The following is an 18,681-nucleotide window of genomic DNA, read 5'->3' as shown; positions in this document are numbered from 1 at the left end:
CAGGGATGCTTTTAAAAGGGATAGGGAAGAAAAATACCCCAAAAGCCTCCCAGCTGTAACTGGTTTGGATGCCGAAAGGTTTAGATAAAAGCGCTTTCCTGTTTTAGAATGGCCTAGTCAAAGTCCAGACCTAAATCACACTGTAATTCGGTAACAAGACTCAGTGCCGGAAAAATCGGTTTTCTAAAGTATTGACAAGTGGACTCTAGTTAATATTTGGTAATGCCTGAAGCTCTGCATTTTATTTCAGGGCATCATACTAAAGAGGACCAAATATAAACATTTAAGATTCTTATTTGTAAAAATAATGCACTATTAAAACCATGTACAATGTTACAATTCTCCTTGTACTCGTCGTCTTCCGCTTATCCGGGACCGGGTCGCGGGGGCAGCAGACTTAGCAGAGACATCCAGACGTCCCTCTCCCCAGACACCTCCTCCAGTTCCTCCAGCTCCTCCCAAGGCGTTCCCAGGCCAGCCGAGAGACATAGTCCCTCCAGCGTGTCCTGGGCCGTCCCCTGGGCCTCCTCCCAGTGGGACATACCTGGAAGACCTCCCGAAGAAGGCGTCCAGAAGGCATCCGGTATAGATGCCCGAGCCACCTCAACTGGCTCCTCTTGATGTGGAGGAGCAGCGGCTCTACTCCGAGCTCCTCCCGGATGGCCGAGCTCCTCACCCTATCTCTAAGGGAGTGCCCGGCCACCCTACGGAGGAAGCTCATTTCAGCCGCTTGTATCTGGGATCTCGTTCTTTCGGTCATGACCCAAAGTTCGTGGCCACATGTGAGGGTAGGAACGTAGACCGACCGGTAAATCAAGAGCTTCGCTTTTGGCTCAGCTCTCTCTTCACCACAACGGACCGGCACAGTGCCCCCATTAATGTGGCAGCCGCACCGATCCGTCTGTCGATCTCCCGCTCCATCCTTCCCCCACTCGTGAACAAGACCCCGAGATACTTGAAATCCTCCACTTGAGGCAGGAACTCCCCTCCAACCTGAAGAGGACAAGCCCCCCTTTTCCGGTCGAGTACCATGGCCTCGGACTTGGAGGAGCTGATCCTCATCCCAGCCGCTTCACACTCGGCTGCGAACCGCCCCAGCGCATGCTGCAGGTCTTGACTAGAGGGGGTCAGCAGGACCAAGTCATCTGCTAAAAGAAGAGACGAAATCCACTAGTCCCCAAACCAGATAGGCTCCGGCCCTTGGCTGCGTCTAGAAATCCTGTCCATAAAAGTTATGAACAGTACCGGTGACAAAGGGCAGCCCTGCCGGAGTCCAACATGCACCGGGAACAGGTCCGACATAGTGCTGGCAATGCGGACCAAACTCCTGCTCTGCTTGTTCAGGGACTGGATGGCCCCTAGTAAAGAGTCTCCGATTCCATACTCCTGGAGCCCCCCCACAGGGCCCGAGTCCCCAGCTTCTGTTTCCATCAGGGAATGCGTGATGGCAGGATTGAGGAGATCCTCGAAGTACAGGTCCTTCTCAAAATATTAGCATATTGTGATAAAGTTCATTATTTTCCATAATGTCATGATGAAAATTTAACATTCATATATTTTAGATTCATTGCACACTAGCTGAAATATTTCAGGTCTTTTATTGTCTTAATACGGATGATTTTGGCATACAGCTCATGAAAACCCAAAATTCCTATCTCACTAAATTAGCATATCATTAAAATGGTCTCTAAACGAGCTATGAACCTAATCATCTGAATCAACGAGTTAACTCTAAACACCTGCAAAAGATTCCTGAGGCCTTTAAAACTCCCAGCCTGGTTCATCACTCCAAACCCCAATCATGGGTAAGACTGCCGACCTGACTGCTGTCCAGAAGGCCACTATTGACACCCTCAAGCAAGAGGGTAAGACACAGAAAGACATTTCTGAACGAATAGGCTGTTCCCAGAGTGCTGTATCAAGGCACCTCAGTGGGAAGTCTGTGGGAAGGAAAAAGTGTGGCAGAAAACGCTGCACAACGAGAAGAGGTGACCGGACCCTGAGGAAGATTGTGGAGTAGGGCCGATTCCAGACCTTGGGGGACCTGCGGAAGCAGTGGACTGAGTCTGGAGTAGAAACATCCAGAGCCACCGTGCACAGGCGTGTGCAGGAAATGGGCTACAGGTGCCGCATTCCCCAGGTCAAGCCACTTTTGAACCAGAAACAGCGGCAGAAGCGCCTGACCTGGGCTACAGAGAAGCAGCACTGGACTGTTGCTCAGTGGTCCAAAGTACTTTTTTCGGATGAAAGCAAATTCTGCATGTCATTCAGAAATCAAGGTGCCAGAGTCTGGAAAAAGACTGGGGAGAAGGAAATGCCAAAATGCCAGAAGTCCAGTGTCAAGTACCCACAGTCAGTGATGGTCTGGGGTGCCGTGTCAGCTGCTGGTGTTGGTCCACTGTGTTTTATCAAGGGCAGGGTCAATGCAGCTAGCTATCAGGAGATTTTGGAGCACTTCATGCTTCCATCTGCTGAAAAGCTTTATGGAGATGAAGATTTCATTTTTCAGCACGACCTGGCACCTGCTCACAGTGCCAAAACCACTGGTAAATGGTTTACTGACCATGGTATCACTGTGCTCAATTGGCCTGCCAACTCTCCTGACCTGAACCCCATAGAGAATCTGTGGGATATTGTGAAGAGAACGTTGAGAGACTCAAGACCCAACACTCTGGATGAGCTAAAGGCCGCTATCGAAGCATCCTGGGCCTCCATAAGACCTCAGCAGTGCCACAGGCTGATTGCCTCCATGCCACGCCGCATTGAAGCAGTCATTTCTGCAAAAGGATTCCTGACCAAGTATTGAGTGCATAACTGTACATGATTATTTGAAGGTTGACGTTTTTTGTATTAAAAACACTTTTCTTTTATTGGTCGGATGAAATATGCTAATTTTATGAGATAGGAATTTTGGGTTTTCATGAGCTGTATGCCAAAATCATCCGTATTAAGACAATAAAAGACCTGAAATATTTCAGTTAGTGTGCAATGAATCTAAAATATATGAATGTTAAATTTTCATCATGACATTATGGAAAATAATGAACTTTATCACAATATGCTAATATTTTGAGAAGGACCTGTACTCCTTCCACCGCCTGATAATGTCCCCAGTCGAGGTCAGCAGCCTCCCACCCCCACTATAAACAGTGTTGGTGAAGCACTGCTTCCCCCTCCTTAGGCACCGGACAGTTTGGCAGAATCACTTCGAGGCCAACCAGTAGTCCTTCTCCATGGCCTCACCGAACTCCTCCCAGGACCATGTTTGTGCCTCTGCCACAGCCCGGGCCGCGGCACGCTTGGCCTCACGGTACCCGTCAGCTGCCTCAGGAGTCCCACAAGCCAACCACAGCCGATAGGACTCCTTCTTCAGCTTGACAGCATCCCTTACTGCCGGTGTCCACCACCTGGTTCAGGGATTGCCGCCGCAACAGGCACCGCAGACCTTACGGCTGCAGTTACGGGCAGCAGCATCGACAATAGATGCGGAGAACATGGTCCACTCGGACTCTATGTCTCCAACATTCCCCGGAATCTGGTCAAAGCTCTCCCAGAGGTGGGAGTTGAATAAATCCCTGGACGAGGGCTCCGCCAGACCTTCCCAGCAGACCCTCACTATGCACTTGGGCCTGCCAAGTCTGTCCGGCTTTCTCCTCCTCCAGTGGATCCAACTCACCACCAGGTGGTGATTAGTGGACAGCTTAGCCACTCTCTTCACCAGTGTCCAAAAACCCCCACACGAGACGGCTGAGCTGGGGGGGCAACACGCAAACCCACCCCAGCCCGCCGCCTCTCCCCGTGGGCCACTCCAGAGTAGAAGAGAGTCCAGTCCCTCTCGAGGAGATGGGTTCCAGAGCCCACAATTCTCTTTCCACTGCATATTTTTGCATAAATTTTTGTTTGCCACATAAAATCCCAATAAAATAGAGCAAAGTGATGAAGCCACCATACTCACAAAGAAACTGCTAACTTGTTGATGTCTAATTATTTGATTACTTAACGGCTTACCTTTAATTTGTTACGTCCCTTTCTTTAAAAAAAAAAAAAAAGACTTTCATATTCCAATATTTCCAGTGGCTTGTAATTTTCCTTGGTTCCTTCACATTCACACAATTCATTCAGGGTGAGCGGAGAAGAAGAGGTCTTCAAAGTCCCACGACTTTTCTGATCTAAGAACATCCGGTAGACCTTCGATGCAAGTATCGTCCTCAAAGAAATTCGATCACCTACTGATGAACTCATCAAAACTTCACTTGTTCAAAATTGTCTCTCAATGCTCCAGTGTTTGTGTTTGTTCATAGCTTTTTGCTACTTCCACTCCACCGATGGGAAATGAAAAAAAATTAATTAAATTAAAAAGCACACCAAAAGCATGTTCTGTTTTCCACAGTCACTTTTTCAGGGAAACATTGATAGTTTGTTGCATTAAAGGTCTGTTTATAACGTATATTAATATAAAAAAATGTCTCCATAAATTATTCGACAATGTTCAGTAGATAAAATACCACTTGCATTGCTGTCCGGAAATTATGACTTTGTGCTTTCTGAAAAAAAACGAAGAGCAAAAAATTGAAAAAGAAGCCGCTGATTTTTGCCAGAGGGTAATCCTTTATATATATATATATATATATATATATATATATATATATATATATATATATATATATTTGAAAAAAAGTGTCAGTGTAAATCTAACAAGTCTATCTGTGGCGGCAGGATATCCCGTTGCTATTTGCAGCCGGTTCTTCTAGCTCGTCGTCCTCGAAGCCGTGAAAAGTGGAGGTGTCGCTCTCTGAGGTGGTGCCAAAAAGCTCCTCAGCTGCAGTAAATGTGCCGTCTTCCTTCTCCTCCCCACCACCAGCTGTAATGCAGGTCAGGAGAACAACAGAGAGGGACAACATACATCATGAGAGAGGCACTTACATTTATCATTCTGAAGCTGATATAGCTGATTTGTGGTGCATATTGCAGACAGGAGTGAATAAACTCACTTGTGCATTGGCAGGTTGAGCAGGGAGACCCGGATTTACCAGTTTTCCTTTTTGCGCCCTGGCATTTATTACAGTAGTTGTTGGGAATGCTGGTCCCACCAGAAACCTTTGGACCTTAAAAATATTCCAGGATGAAGTTATACTCAAAACAAGTCAGTCTTTTCTAAATACACAGTCATATTTATTTTCTTTTTCATGCCATAATGAGACTAAAATTCATATTTATTAGACAAAATTTTATTTTTATGAGATAACGAAGTCACACTTCTGACTTTTTATGTCATAATTATGAGATACAAGGATAATTTTAATTTTAAAGTTGTATTTAGGGGATCCAAAGCCATGCAGATAGGATACAAACATATGACATGACTTATGAAAAAACATGTCTTACATCTAAGAGATACAAAATCCCTTTCAAAATCATAACTAAAATACAATGTAAATATTGACTTTCAAAGTCATTTATAAGATTCAGTCACATCCATGAATTTTAAATTCAGAGATCCAAAGTAATAATTTGGAAAAACAAGCTCAATATTTTGACTGAGAAGGTGATTGGCTGCAGTCTACTGTCGCTCCAGGAACTGTACACCTCCAGGACCCTGAAGCGGACAGGGAAGATTCTGGCTGATCCCTCCCACCCCGGTCACAGACTCTGAGACTCTCCCCTCTGGCAGGAGGCTGCGGTCCATCCGGACCAAAACCTCACACCACCTGAACAGTTTTTTCCCCATCTGCCACCAGCCTTGTTAACAAAGCCCGGAAACCACCCTGACACTCTCCCTTTCCCCCACACTCCCCTTTTTTGCTGACAGGACACTTGTAACCTGTAACTCTATGCATTACATTAACGTTCAGCTTGGACTCCTGCTTTACTTGCACTGCCATACTTGCACAATGATCACCTGCACTGTTGTACCGCTCTGGCAGACTTTTTATAAATCTTTTTTTAAAATGATGTTCATCAACATGTCTTAAGGTCCTGAATATCTTTCAAAACATGTCTTTGGGTTTTGTCCTGAACTCAATAGAGGGACCAGAGTTGTTTTTCACACAACTTAAAAAAGAAGCTAATTTTAATTGGGTCTAAAGGCACTTTAAAGCTAATATTGTCATAGTGACAGTCAGCTAGTAACTATTTCTTTAGTTAAAATAACAATTTGGCTAGTATTCAACCACTAGTACTTTATTACCGACATGTTTCCCAAAGAGTTCCTCAATGAAAACATAACATTTTTGGAGCTTAAATGTGAGGAGGCTTACGTTTGTGCCGGTCAGTCTGTGGTGTAGAGGGAGAGTGGGACGCCACAGTGCTTCTCTCCCCGGTTCTGTCCTCCTCTGCCAGGTGGGAATGAGTGTAGTGGTAACTTAGTCCTGTGCGGTTTCTGTATCGCTTTGTACAGACTGCAACAAACAGAACGCATTAGGTTACACAGCATCCAATCTATCTTGGAAAGGTTTCGCAGTAAACTCTTCCGTTTCTGACTGCCCATTTTTATTGCATCTACAAATTATAAAGCACACTATAGCACACAGCGGAGCAATATTACTAAAATCCATCTTTGTGTCCCAACAGAGAAAAGTAGCATCTTAAAACATGCAAGAAATAGAAGGAATGCATTCAAAGTATTTGGAAAGAAAGAAAGAAAAACATGACGAAGCTTAAAGATCTGAGTGTAACAGACTCTGGCTCTTTACAACACAGTGAAAGTGACTCAGATTTTTAACAGTAGGAGCACTTCTGAGTAAGCATGGGCTGGAATGAGATTCTCACAGTAACCTGAAAAAATACCAAAGTTTCACAGCATTAACACAAAAATTAAATCAAGCATATATACCATGATCCAATTAATTTGACTGAAAACAGAAGGGGAACAAATACTTCTATGGCTGCTAAAACATCAGGAAGGGAAGAAGAAATTACATCAGTAAGGAAGGAAGGAAGGAAAGAAAGAAAGAAAGGAAGGAAGGAAGGAAGTATTAAGGTATACCTTAATACTGGTACACAGTCATTGCCTACGTCCAAGCTCCAAGATAAGATTAAACAAATCTCCACTTTCAACACATTTACAAAGAAGGCTAAAAGGAGTTAACAAATAAAGGTACCTGAGGTCAAAGTCTTTGAGTTCTGCTTCTGTTTGTATCTGTCTGAAACAAAAAAATATATAACAGAGCAAACAACATGAAAATGTGTCTTACAAGCAGAGCCAAGACAACTGCAGTAAAATCCAATACCCTCTTGCTTGAATTTTCCACATGCAACTTGCATATGCAGGAACACCTTAGGTGACAGTGACACAGGTCGCCTGGTTTCAGCTTAAGGAAAATAACTGGATGTGACTGCTTTACGTTTGGGTTTTTCACACAAAATCCTCAGCAGTGGCTCTTTTTATAGCTTTAGTTTTGATCTTTTCAAAAATGAAAATTGATTTCCTGCAAAATACATTATCAATACACAACAACATTTTCATACTGTGCGCCATGGGTATTTTTAATGCAAGAGTAATTCTTCTCGTACACATTACTTGCTAAAAATCATAACTTTTTCTCCACTTACTGTCACAGACGTATGGCTTATCACCATCCAGATCTGTCCTCCTGCGTCCTGAACCCCGGCCCTGAGCAGAGAAAACAATAAAGCTGCTTTTAGTCATTCCAACATAAACATTTAACCTTCGTCCAGCAATCACACTGATTACAAAATGAAACTGCAACTTCAGTAGTTGATTACAGAGGGCCCTCCAGTCACTTACTCTTCCCTTGCCTCGATGTCTCCTCTTAGGAGTGTCCACCTCGTAATCGTCGTCGTCATTGAAGGCGTCTTCTGCTGCATCTGCTTCCAGAACCCTCTGAAACAGAAAGGCAGAGTTCTGACTGAAGCTGAAAATAACTGAAGCAAAATTAGATATTTTAATCAGCCCTCAACCATTTTAAATAAGGAGAGAAGCCTCATAGATTCCTATGTTTCCTGTAAACAAGCCTGTCTCTTCATGCTTCGGGTGGAATGTGTAATAGTAAGATAAGTTTAGCTTTACCTGACTTTCTGCCAAAGTCTTCACTGATAGAACTGATAAAAATAAAAAAAAGAAGCTTTGCATTTTTTTCTATACCTGACAACATTTTGTGACAACTGCTTTATGCTCACAAACCCAGCAAGTTAGTTGTGAAAATGTGGAAGATTTTGCATCTCAACCAGTTAGGCCACAGCAAATTGCATCAAGTTCCAGAAACCCCAAACTGCTGTTTTTCTGACAGGACCAACCTGTATTTCTAGCAGGCTCTCCTCATCATTCTTTGAGTTGTTCCTCTTGTCTAGACCTTCTCCTCGCAGAAGAGCCTCCAGTGTGGTGCTCTGGGTGGGCAAAGCGTCTCTGGACATAAGGCCACCATCTGAACGAAGATCAAAAGCGATTATCTTGAGTCATTGCAACAGGTGACGGGAAAATAATGCAATCCTCCAGCCTTTGCCTTTTACTATTATTGAGGACTCACTGAAACCATAATTGTTGTTTTCACATTGGTATAAGAGATAAAAAAAAGTCATAAAAACAAGTTTTTACCCTGCAATATCAACCTGATAAAATGTAGATGCATTGCAAAGGTTTTTAGAACCCCTGAGCTTTTTCACATTGCAACCACAAACTTTAATGGATTTTAGCATGCAATTGTGAACAGGAAGGAAAATGATGCATGGTTTACAAGATTATTTACAAATACAATTCTGAAATGTGTGGCATGAATACATACCCCGAAATAAAACCCAGCTCAACAAATTGCCCTCAGAACTCTTTGCATACATGCAAAATGCATCGTCCCCAAAGTAAAAAAACATGGTAGTGGCAGTATTATGCTGTAGAGATGCTTTTCCAGCAGGCACATGGAAGCTGGTCAGAGCTCATGGGGAGACAGATGAAGCTAAATAAATGGTAATCCTGGAAGAAAATTGGTTAGAGGCTGCATAAGTCCTAAGACTGGGGAGGAGATTCACTTCCAATCAGGGCAACGACCCTAAACATAGGGTATTGGTGTGTTATAATGGCCCAGTCAAAGTCCAGACCTAAATCTGACTCAGGATCTGTGGCAAAACTTGAACCTGATGTTCACAGACATTCTCCATCCAATCTGACAGAGCAGTTACACAAAGATGAATCGCTGCTTAATTTGCAGCCAAAGGTGGTTCAACAAAATATTCACTCGGGGGGAATGAATACAAATGTGTGCCACACTTACAAAATTTCATTTGGTAAAATTAAATAAATAAATAAAAACATGTATTATTTTCCTATCACTTCATAATTAATCACTACTTTGTTTTGGTCTAACGAATTAAAATACACCGAGGCTTGTAGCTGTAATCTGTCAAATGTGAAAACTTTCAAAAGGGCTGTAAATACTTTGTAAGGTACTGCATTTCCTCCTACTGTGAACATATGAACAAACATTGTAGAAGGCAAGAAGGTTTGGTAAAGCAAACTAATGTGTAAAAAGCAGCCAGATCTGCATGTCTTATTTACACACCCTCTTCCCAAAAGAGAGCTGTATGATCTTTCAGTTGGTTTATGGAGAGCAGCCACTTCAAAACCCGGGCCCCTCCGCTATCCAAACTCCAGCTTTCTATTAGCCCTTCATGCTACAACTGCACACACTACACAGACATTTTACTGAACATTAGGCAGAAAGCACTGAAAAAAACAGGAGACTGCAGAAGTATGAGGCAGACACAAAAGGTAGGAGTAAGGAAAGCAGATGCTACATGCTCCTCAAACCACGTGGCAGGAGCTCCTCACTATTGTGTCTGCACACGTTGACTTTCAACTCTCTGCGACGAGACAACCACCCCCCCAACGCTTACCCGTTCTCTCCCTCCCTCCATCTAAACCCAAGGGAGCTAGGGGGCTAAAAATAGAGCTGGAAGCAGCCTGCAGCAAGGAGCTGATTCTGCATGCAGCCCCAGTCTCTCTAGCACACCATCGGTCTGACAGCGAGACAGAGTCTGGCTGCTGCCCTGTGCCAGCCACCTCTGGCCAGTTGCTCTACGTGCTCCATGGAAGAGAGGCCAGGTTCAGTCAGACTTTGCTTCACCTCTGCTGGGCTCTTGCAGACAGCACATATACAAGCCCTTGTTGTTGGAGAAGAGAGAGGAACAGCTGGATGGTGGTGGTGAAGTCTAAGCCAGAGTGGGTGCAGAGGAATACAATAGACTATAATGGGATGTGTTTGGGAAACAAAGGCTCAGCTGATGAGTTATTGCTAGATTTTGCCGTTACCTTCCAAGGGGCTTTTTTCCTCACTCCTGGAACTTTTCAAAACTGGATTGGATCATAGGGATTTCTACTAAAGCATGATAATTTAACATCTTTTCACAGAAACTATTGAAAAAGATAAATAAAGATCAGTTTGTGTGAAAATCCTTCACACCCTGCTAAATTTGGGAAGCTAATGTAGCTGAATGGATCTGCTACATCAGCTCAGCAGCACTAGTCACAATAGACTCCATCAAGGACTAATGCAGAGATAAAAGCCTCAAAAACAGGACAACCAAACCACTCAGCAAGGGAACTGGAGATTAGAAAATGGGCCCAAATGTAGAAGACAGGGGAAATGTGTTGAGTGAGATGTTTCAAGTGGTGGCCGCACAAGGCAAAACTCCATTCCCTAACATTTATTAAATACTGTCTGCTGTGGCCGACCATTGTGTCTCAACGCTCCCAGCAGTGGTAAATCTAATTACATGTTCTACTTCACACAAAACAAGTTTACCAGCCGGGGAGGACACAGCCACATTTCATTTATCTTCTGGAAAAAAATATTTGGTATCACACTCTAGTCTGTGGGATGAGAAAAAGTAATTTGATTCTAGTGAGATCATTCCTGTTCAGCACCAGTTATCTGGAGGTTCGTGGAGGTCTAGAGCCAGTATGGGGGCGGGAATCGGCGGGCAGTGGAGAGGAGTCGGCGCGGCCTTACCGAGCTGAAGGCCGTAGATGCCCAGGCGGGGATCCGTGGTGTTGTGGAGCCGTCTCTTTTTTCTCCAACAGCGTGCTGGGTATGTGTACATCTGCCCTGCTGCAACACCTGCAAAGTTACAATAAGATGAACAGACGCAGGACACCTTCAGCTCAGCAGCCAGGATGATTACACATACCTTATGGATCTGTTTGTAAACGAGTTGCAACAATTCAGAGAGGCAGCTGATTAAAAGGTAATGTGTAAGAATTTACAGATCAGCAATAAAAAAATTTATCATGAATCACTTGGTTCATGAATGAATGCGATGATTTTTTAGGTTGACTGGTAGCGATGGGCTGGAAACTCAAAACCTTTTTCTGATCCGTGAAATCACAATATCTGCGAAAACACTGTGTGGAAGCTGCTGAGGGGAAAAAGACTCAAATCGGGAATTTCTGCCAAAGTAGTTTCAGTAGTTAACCATTAACAAGCTGGTGCTGGAGCCAGTTCTTGACTGGTTCTATAAACCCAGTTAGTTTTGGACAACCAAAAAACATCATTACATCACCAAAATAATCTCATCCCGCAAGTAGTTGATCCTTTCAGTTTTATTCTTACTTTTCTCGAGTGCAGGGAGACGGTTTAACCACACTGTTAGGAATAACCTTTATTAATTTTACTCATAGCTGTTTTTCCCATTTATACCATAGTGATATAAAGTTCTAACGTTTCCCTTTTGTTACAATAGGATAAGAATGCTCATAGACATACAGTACAAGGATAAATGGCCCAAGGGTTGTCATAAATGACCTGAAGCTGGGGCACTGGGTTTGATGGTGGAGCAGCTGGTATAACTGGTTTGATTAGAAAGCCAGAGCACACTTAGATTAAGGATGGACACCCGCTACTACACAATCTAACAGATAGACACCACAATGGTGACACATAGTCTACTGATAATCACTGAGGGAGGGAACATCCATTGCATCGGAGTGCCAGATATAAAACTACATGTGACTTTCTATCGAGGCTCTTCGTCATCCTCTAACAGACGGCGACGGTCCGAGACGGGAGCCCAGCGCTGATCTCTGTAATCATTCCTCTGCCTTAATTTAGATTAAAGGAGCTAAAAGTTAGAAACTGTTTGAGAGTCGTTCCTTTAAGAGTCAGAGTTAGATTAAGTGTGTGATCGCTTCTGGGGACCAAGGACCGGAGGAGCTCTGAGACGTCTGACCGCCAACAGGGTGTGGTAGCTCGGACAAATCAAAGTATTTAAGTCAATATCACTGCAAACACATCTTAACTGACTGATACCATTTTAAACAACCTTCTGTACTTATGAATGCTTTTACAAACCCATCAGCTGATCTCTGGCTCCAGCAGGGCTACAGAAGCAGTTAAAACAGGATTTATTAACTAACAGATGATATCAAAAGGTCGAGAACGTTTAAGAAACCAGTCGTAAATGGCACTTTCAAATTTACCAGACATTTGCGGTGGCAGGTCTGACTGGTAATGGTTAGGTCAGTGTTACTATTCATTTATCGTTACCGAGGTGAACTGCTCAATACATCATCATATTCTTTTCAGGCCATATCGCCCAGCCCTAATGCCCACTACAGAAAGAAACAAACTCGTGAATTTTGTTAGCGGACGTAAAGTTGGTGAATCCCTAATTTGGAGGAAGCTCAATGGTACACTAACGGTTTCCAAAGTTAGCAAATACGTTAATCTGATAAACAAAAAAATATTTGTTAGTAGATTAGCGGAGCCGTGTTCACCACTGTTCTGCAAGAACAAAGATATTTACACCCTTTCCCAGAGCTGCAAGAACTAAGTGACATTATTCTGTTGTTGCAGCTTGTTCTTGACACATCATCTGGGCAGAACTTTTTTTCTTGTGTGTTGTCTGACCACAGTAGCTTGATCGGTCAGGCGTGGTTATTACAAAGACAAATGCTGCAGTGGGAGGAAACTATGAGGACTTCTGGAGATTTAAACATAGCACTCACAATGTTTTAATTGGTTATTGGTCTCTTTTAGCTCACCCCCCTGCTCCTGACAGAAGAAGTTCTTTCCTCTGGCCCAGCAAAACATTGGCGCTGAGATGGCACCAGTTTGTCCCAGTGGTGGACCCAGTGGTTGCAGTGATGGAAACACAATGAACTGGAACTAAGCTGTCTTTAACCTGCTGAAAGCTGAACTTTAACTTGTATGTTATGCAGCATGTTGGATTTGGAAATGGTGGCAGTCTACTGGAAATCTGAGAGTTAATGTAAGGATCTACATTCTGTAGGGAATACATACATGCCAACTGTGCCAATCACTGCAAGATGCTGACTGATGATGAAAGACTCCTGTTTTATCATCACCTCTGGTCCCAATATAAATAATTAATATGAGAGGAATGGTAAAAATAAATATTTTAAATATTGGTGATTAGAATTGTCCTGATCAGAATCAGGAAAAAAATCTTGTCAGCACTTTAAAACTTTAATTGATGCATCTCTAATTAATCAATTTATTATTTAAATGGATGTATAAGATGATGATTTAATATTTTATTTTGTAGTTTTATGGTCATAAAAACTGTCAATAACTGAACATTTACATTGTCTTCCAAACTTTAAAAGGTTTTTCCAAAAAACCGAACAGAACTATTTTTGCAACTTTCTGAAATTTTCGAAATAACAGTGGTTACTATTAGGAGCACACAATACATCACCACAAGACCACTGTATGCAATATCAATATCGCAAAGAATAATATTCTTATTGATGCTTGTTTATTGCAGAAGAAGAACCGACATTAAGACATTCTTGTGAAAAGTCATTAAAAAACTCAAACTAAGTTGCTTCGTTCCCAAAACAGGGGCTTCAGCCAGATTCCAAAGTCTCAATCACACCATGTTGCTGGGAATATCTGGTCAGACTACTCAGCATCTGGGCTCTACTGTATGTTTGCAAAGCGGAAAGACATTAACAGTTTGGATAAATGTTGGTTTATTAATGTTTATTGCAATTCATACCACCATTGCAACATTCAACAGCAAAATTGCACGTTTTCCAGAGCTCCACCACATATAATCTCTTAATGCATATTTAAAGACTTTACTATAACAAGTTCACCTTCCTAACTCTTCAAGTAGATTGCAAACTTCAGCCTATAACATCTCCACAGTTTGGCAATGGAGCTTTATGAGTCATACATCACCTGGACAGATTCTTTAATAAATACAATTATGATGAAGCGCAGGCAGAGATCTGTGCAAAATACGCTGTAACTTAGAGAGCAAATGGCAGGTTTCTGACAGCGAGTCAAGGATGATGTTACAGATTGCCAGAAAAGTTTTCATTGTGTAGTTTGCAACATACAGGGGTTGGACAATGAAACTGAAACACCTGTCATTTTAGTGTGGGAGGTTTCATGGCCAAATTGGACCAGCCTGGTAGCCAGTCTTCATTGATTGCACATTGCACCAGTAAGAGCAGAGTGTGAAGGTTCAATTAACAGGGTAAGAGCACAGTTTGTTCAAAATATTGAAATGCACACAATATTATGGGTGACATACAAGAGTTCAAAAAAGGACAAATTGTTGGTGCACGTCTTGCTGGCGCATCTGTGACCAAGACAGCAAGTCTTTGTGATGTATCAAGAGCCACGGTATCCAGGGTAATGTCAGCATACCACCAAGAAGGATGAACCACATCCAACAGGATTACAGGTCCTTCTCAAAATATTAGCATATTGTGATAAAGTTCATTATTTTCCATAATGTCATGATGAAAATTTAACATTCATATATTTTAGATTCATTGCACACTAACTGAAATATTTCAGGTCTTTTATTGTCTTAATACGGATGATTTCGGCATACAGCTCATGAAAACCCAAAATTCCTATCTCACAAAATTAGCATATCATTAAAAGGGTCTCTAAACGAGCTATGAACCTAATCATCTGAATCAACGAGTTAACTCTAAACACCTGCAAAAGATTCCTGAGGCCTTTAAAACTCCCAGCCTGGTTCATCACTCAAAACCCCAATCATGGGTAAGACTGCCGACCTGACTGCTGTCCAGAAGGCCACTATTGACACCCTCAAGCAAGAGGGTAAGACACAGAAAGAAATTTCTGAACGAATAGGCTGTTCCCAGAGTGCTGTATCAAGGCACCTCAGTGGGAAGTCTGTGGGAAGGAAAAAGTGTGGCAGAAAACGCTGCACAACGAGAAGAGGTGACCGGACCCTGAGGAAGATTGTGGAGTAGGGCCGATTCCAGACCTTGGGGGACCTGCGGAAGCAGTGGACTGAGTCTGGAGTAGAAACATCCAGAGCCACCGTGCACAGGCGTGTGCAGGAAATGGGCTACAGGTGCCGCATTCCCCAGGTCAAGCCACTTTTGAACCAGAAACAGCGGCAGAAGCGCCTGACCTGGGCTACAGAGAAGCAGCACTGGACTGTTGCTCAGTGGTCCAAAGTACTTTTTTCGGATGAAAGCAAATTCTGCATGTCATTCGGAAATCAAGGTGCCAGAGTCTGGAGGAAGACTGGGGAGAAGGAAATGCCAAAATGCCAGAAGTCCAGTGTCAAGTACCCACAGTCAGTGATGGTCTGGGGTGAAGTGTCAGCTGCTGGTGTTGGTCCACTGTGTTTTATCAAGGGCAGGGTCAATGCAGCTAGCTATCAGGAGATTTTGGAGCACTTCATGCTTCCATCTGCTGAAAAGCTTTATGGAGATGAAGATTTCATTTTTCAGCTCGACCTGGCACCTGCTCACAGTGCCAAAACCACTGGTAAATGGTTTACTGACCATGGTATCACTGTGCTCAATTGACCTGCCAACTCTCCTGACCTGAACCCCATAGAGAATCTGTGGGATATTGTGAAGAGAACGTTGAGAGACTCAAGACCCAACATTCTGGATGAGCTAAAGGCCGCTATCGAAGCATCCTGGGCCTCCATAAGACCTCAGCAGTGCCACAAGCTGATTGCCTCCATGCCACGCCGCATTGAAGCAGTCATTTCTGCAAAAGGATTCCCGACCAAGTATTTTTTTTGAGAAGGACCTGTAACTGTAGACGCAAGAGGAAGCTGTCTGAAAGGGATGTTCGGGTGCCAACCCGGACTGTATCCAAAAAACATAAAACCACGGCTGCCCAAATCACGGCAGAATTAAATGTGCACCTCAACTCTCCTGTTTCCACCAGAACTGTCCGTCGGGAGCTCCACAGGGTCAATATACACGGCCGGGCTGCTATAAGCCAAACCTTTGGTCACTCATGCCAATGCCAAACGTCGGTTTCAATGGTGCAAGGAGCACAAATCTTGGGATGTGGACAATGTGAAACATGTATTGTTCTCTGATGAGTCCATCTTTACTGTTTTCCCCACATCCGGGAGAGTTACGGTGTGGAGAAGCCCCAAAGAAGTGCACCACCCAGACTGTTGCATGCCCAGAGTGAAGCATGGGGGTGGATCAGTGATGGTTTGGGCTGCCATATCATGGCATTCCCTTGGCCCAATACTTGTGGTAGATGGGCGCATCACTGCCAAGGACTACCGAACCATTCTTGAGGACCATGTGCATCCAATGGTTCAAACATTGTATCCTGAAGGCAGTGCCATGTATCAGGATGACAATGCACCAATACACACAGCAAGACTGGTGAAAGATTGGTTTGATGAACATGAAAGTGAAGTTGAACATCTCCCATGGCCTGCACAGTCACCAGATCTAAATATTATTGAGCCACTTTGGGGTGTTTTGGAGGAGCGAGTCAGGAAACGTTTTCCTCCACCAGTATCACGTAGTGACCTGGCCACTATCCTGCAAGAAGAATGGCTTAAAATCTCTCTGACCACTGTGCAGGACTTGTATATGTCATTCCCAAGACGTATTGACGCTATATTGGCCGCAAAAGGAGGCCCTACACCATACTAATGAATTATTGTGGTCTAAAAACATGTGTTTCAGTTTCATTGTCCAACCCCTGTATATTTGCAACATGCATTTTATTAGCTGCAGTATAAACAGCAGCCTCCTGATTATAAATGTGCAGGCTGACCCATTATAGAGTGCATCAGCGAGGACATCACATTCTGTGATCCTTTGTGCATCTGCATGTGTAGGTGGGTGAGTTTGTCATTCTACCAGGGCTTCGGTGGTGGCGCTCCATCCAGATGTAGCAGTTGTTCTGGGCCACACCAGTCTGAGAGTCCAGGAATGGCAGGCGGACGCTGCGTTCAGCACAGAGGCGGGCATTGTAGCTGCGGCACTGCTCAATGGCGTCCTTATAGAACTGGTCGCCCAACCTTCAGTGGGAACAGTTGCAGTAGAGGTTAAGAGCACTGACAATGTGCTTTCATGCAGAACACAAATAAGCAATCATTTTACAGGATAACAGTAACTTTAATGCGAGAGCAAATGAGCGGCTGGCTTACTGCTGCCACAACTACAGAATATATTTTGGTTATTGTGTGCTGGGTTTCTGCAAGTTAAATGTAAACATTTTTAAGATGTTTTCACAACCATTATGATTAATTTGATTGTATAAGAACCAACTTAATTCAGCCAATAACCTATACTTGGTTAAATTAAGTTCAGCCTGGACATGTGACTCCAGCCTGCTTTTTATGCTTGTTTAGGTAACAAGAATGTTTGGATTTTAATTTCCTAAACCAGCTTCAACAAAACGATTTTCTGACAAGAATCCTATCAGGGGTTTTAATGGAGGCTGAATGTCTGGCTTTAAATTCCTTCTGTTTACTAGTCTGGTTCATGGGCCTTGTAGTTTTGTCAAAGGGTAACTCTGCCAAAATTCCTTAGCCAAAACCAGAACACGTGTTAAATGCCACCACTGCATTTCTCAAACAAAAAACAAAAAAGAAAAAAAGCCAAAACAGTTGATGGAAGAGCCAGCGAATGAACAAACGTACAAAACAAGAAGTAATTTAAGTCCTGGTATGGAGAATATAGGCGTATTTAATCTTTAAGCCTAAAGTTGAGAATAAATTAAAGAAACTCTGTTTTTGACTTTGGAGTTTGAAAGTTTAGAGAACATGTTTTTTTAACCCCCAAAATGAAAGTATTGTTGTGATTGTTACTTTTACAAGTATATTCCACTCTTGGTCATGTGAAAGCAGCAGTAAAAATCAAAGTATGATTTACTGTGTGCTGTTTGGTGATATTCCACTACTTAATCTAAATGGCATCATGAAGTAACCTGTTCGGTAAGTTGTTTATTTTTTTAAAGCAGTATTTCTGATGGTCTCAATGTTTTTGTCACTGCAACAAACTGCAAAAAATGTTGTGATAAGCTTAAAAGTCAATATTCTTCATCCCTATTTTGAAGATTCTGAATAGATTCCCAAATTGACAAAATTGGTTTCTGAACTTTGGTAAGCTCAAAATGATTCATTAAAATTTATTTCATTCAATCTAGACATGTGTTTCTGATAATTGGTGACCAGCTTATTGCACGTTTCCTCTGTTATTTGGTTGATCTCATCTTTGGTGATAAGCGGCAACTCTCTGATTGTCTGGAAGTCCTACTTACCATTACCCTAATCTTTAGCTTCCTTCACAGATCCTCCATTAGATTCAGGTATACACTGCTCCAAAGTGTTATTATTATTCTGCCAGGGGTATGAAGAATATTGAGTTTAACTCATTATTCCAGTTTTGTTGACTTCCTATGTGTGTCTTTGGGCATCCATACAAATTATGTTTCCTGCTAA

At 42.9% G+C, this 18,681-nt stretch overlaps 1 protein-coding gene across 2 annotated transcripts in view; it reads right to left on the bottom strand.

Annotated features, from left to right (window-relative positions):
• Positions 1 to 18,681, bottom strand: part of LOC124855871 (zinc finger protein DPF3-like) — a 32,341-nt gene that overhangs the window by 2,557 nt on the left and 11,103 nt on the right. For both annotated transcript variants that reach the window (XM_047345996.1, XM_047345995.1), the window contains exons 2-10: positions 17,096 to 17,256; positions 10,962 to 11,069; positions 8,257 to 8,384; positions 7,748 to 7,843; positions 7,552 to 7,612; positions 7,101 to 7,142; positions 6,258 to 6,398; positions 4,992 to 5,105; positions 4,009 to 4,861 (exon numbers count right to left, since the gene is read on the bottom strand). In XM_047345996.1, the coding sequence (XP_047201952.1) occupies positions 4,701 to 4,861; positions 4,992 to 5,105; positions 6,258 to 6,398; positions 7,101 to 7,142; positions 7,552 to 7,612; positions 7,748 to 7,843; positions 8,257 to 8,384; positions 10,962 to 11,069; positions 17,096 to 17,256 (1,012 nt within the window). In that variant the 3' untranslated portion in view covers positions 4,009 to 4,700. The remainder of the gene's footprint in view (positions 1 to 4,008; positions 4,862 to 4,991; positions 5,106 to 6,257; positions 6,399 to 7,100; positions 7,143 to 7,551; positions 7,613 to 7,747; positions 7,844 to 8,256; positions 8,385 to 10,961; positions 11,070 to 17,095; positions 17,257 to 18,681) is intronic.

Source organism: Girardinichthys multiradiatus, chromosome 19 (assembly GCF_021462225.1).
Source record: "Girardinichthys multiradiatus isolate DD_20200921_A chromosome 19, DD_fGirMul_XY1, whole genome shotgun sequence".
In the NCBI taxonomy this organism is placed as follows: Eukaryota; Metazoa; Chordata; class Actinopteri; order Cyprinodontiformes; family Goodeidae; genus Girardinichthys; species Girardinichthys multiradiatus.
The sequence above is the reverse complement of the archived record's forward strand: the minus strand, read 5'-3'. Positions and strand labels throughout refer to the sequence as shown.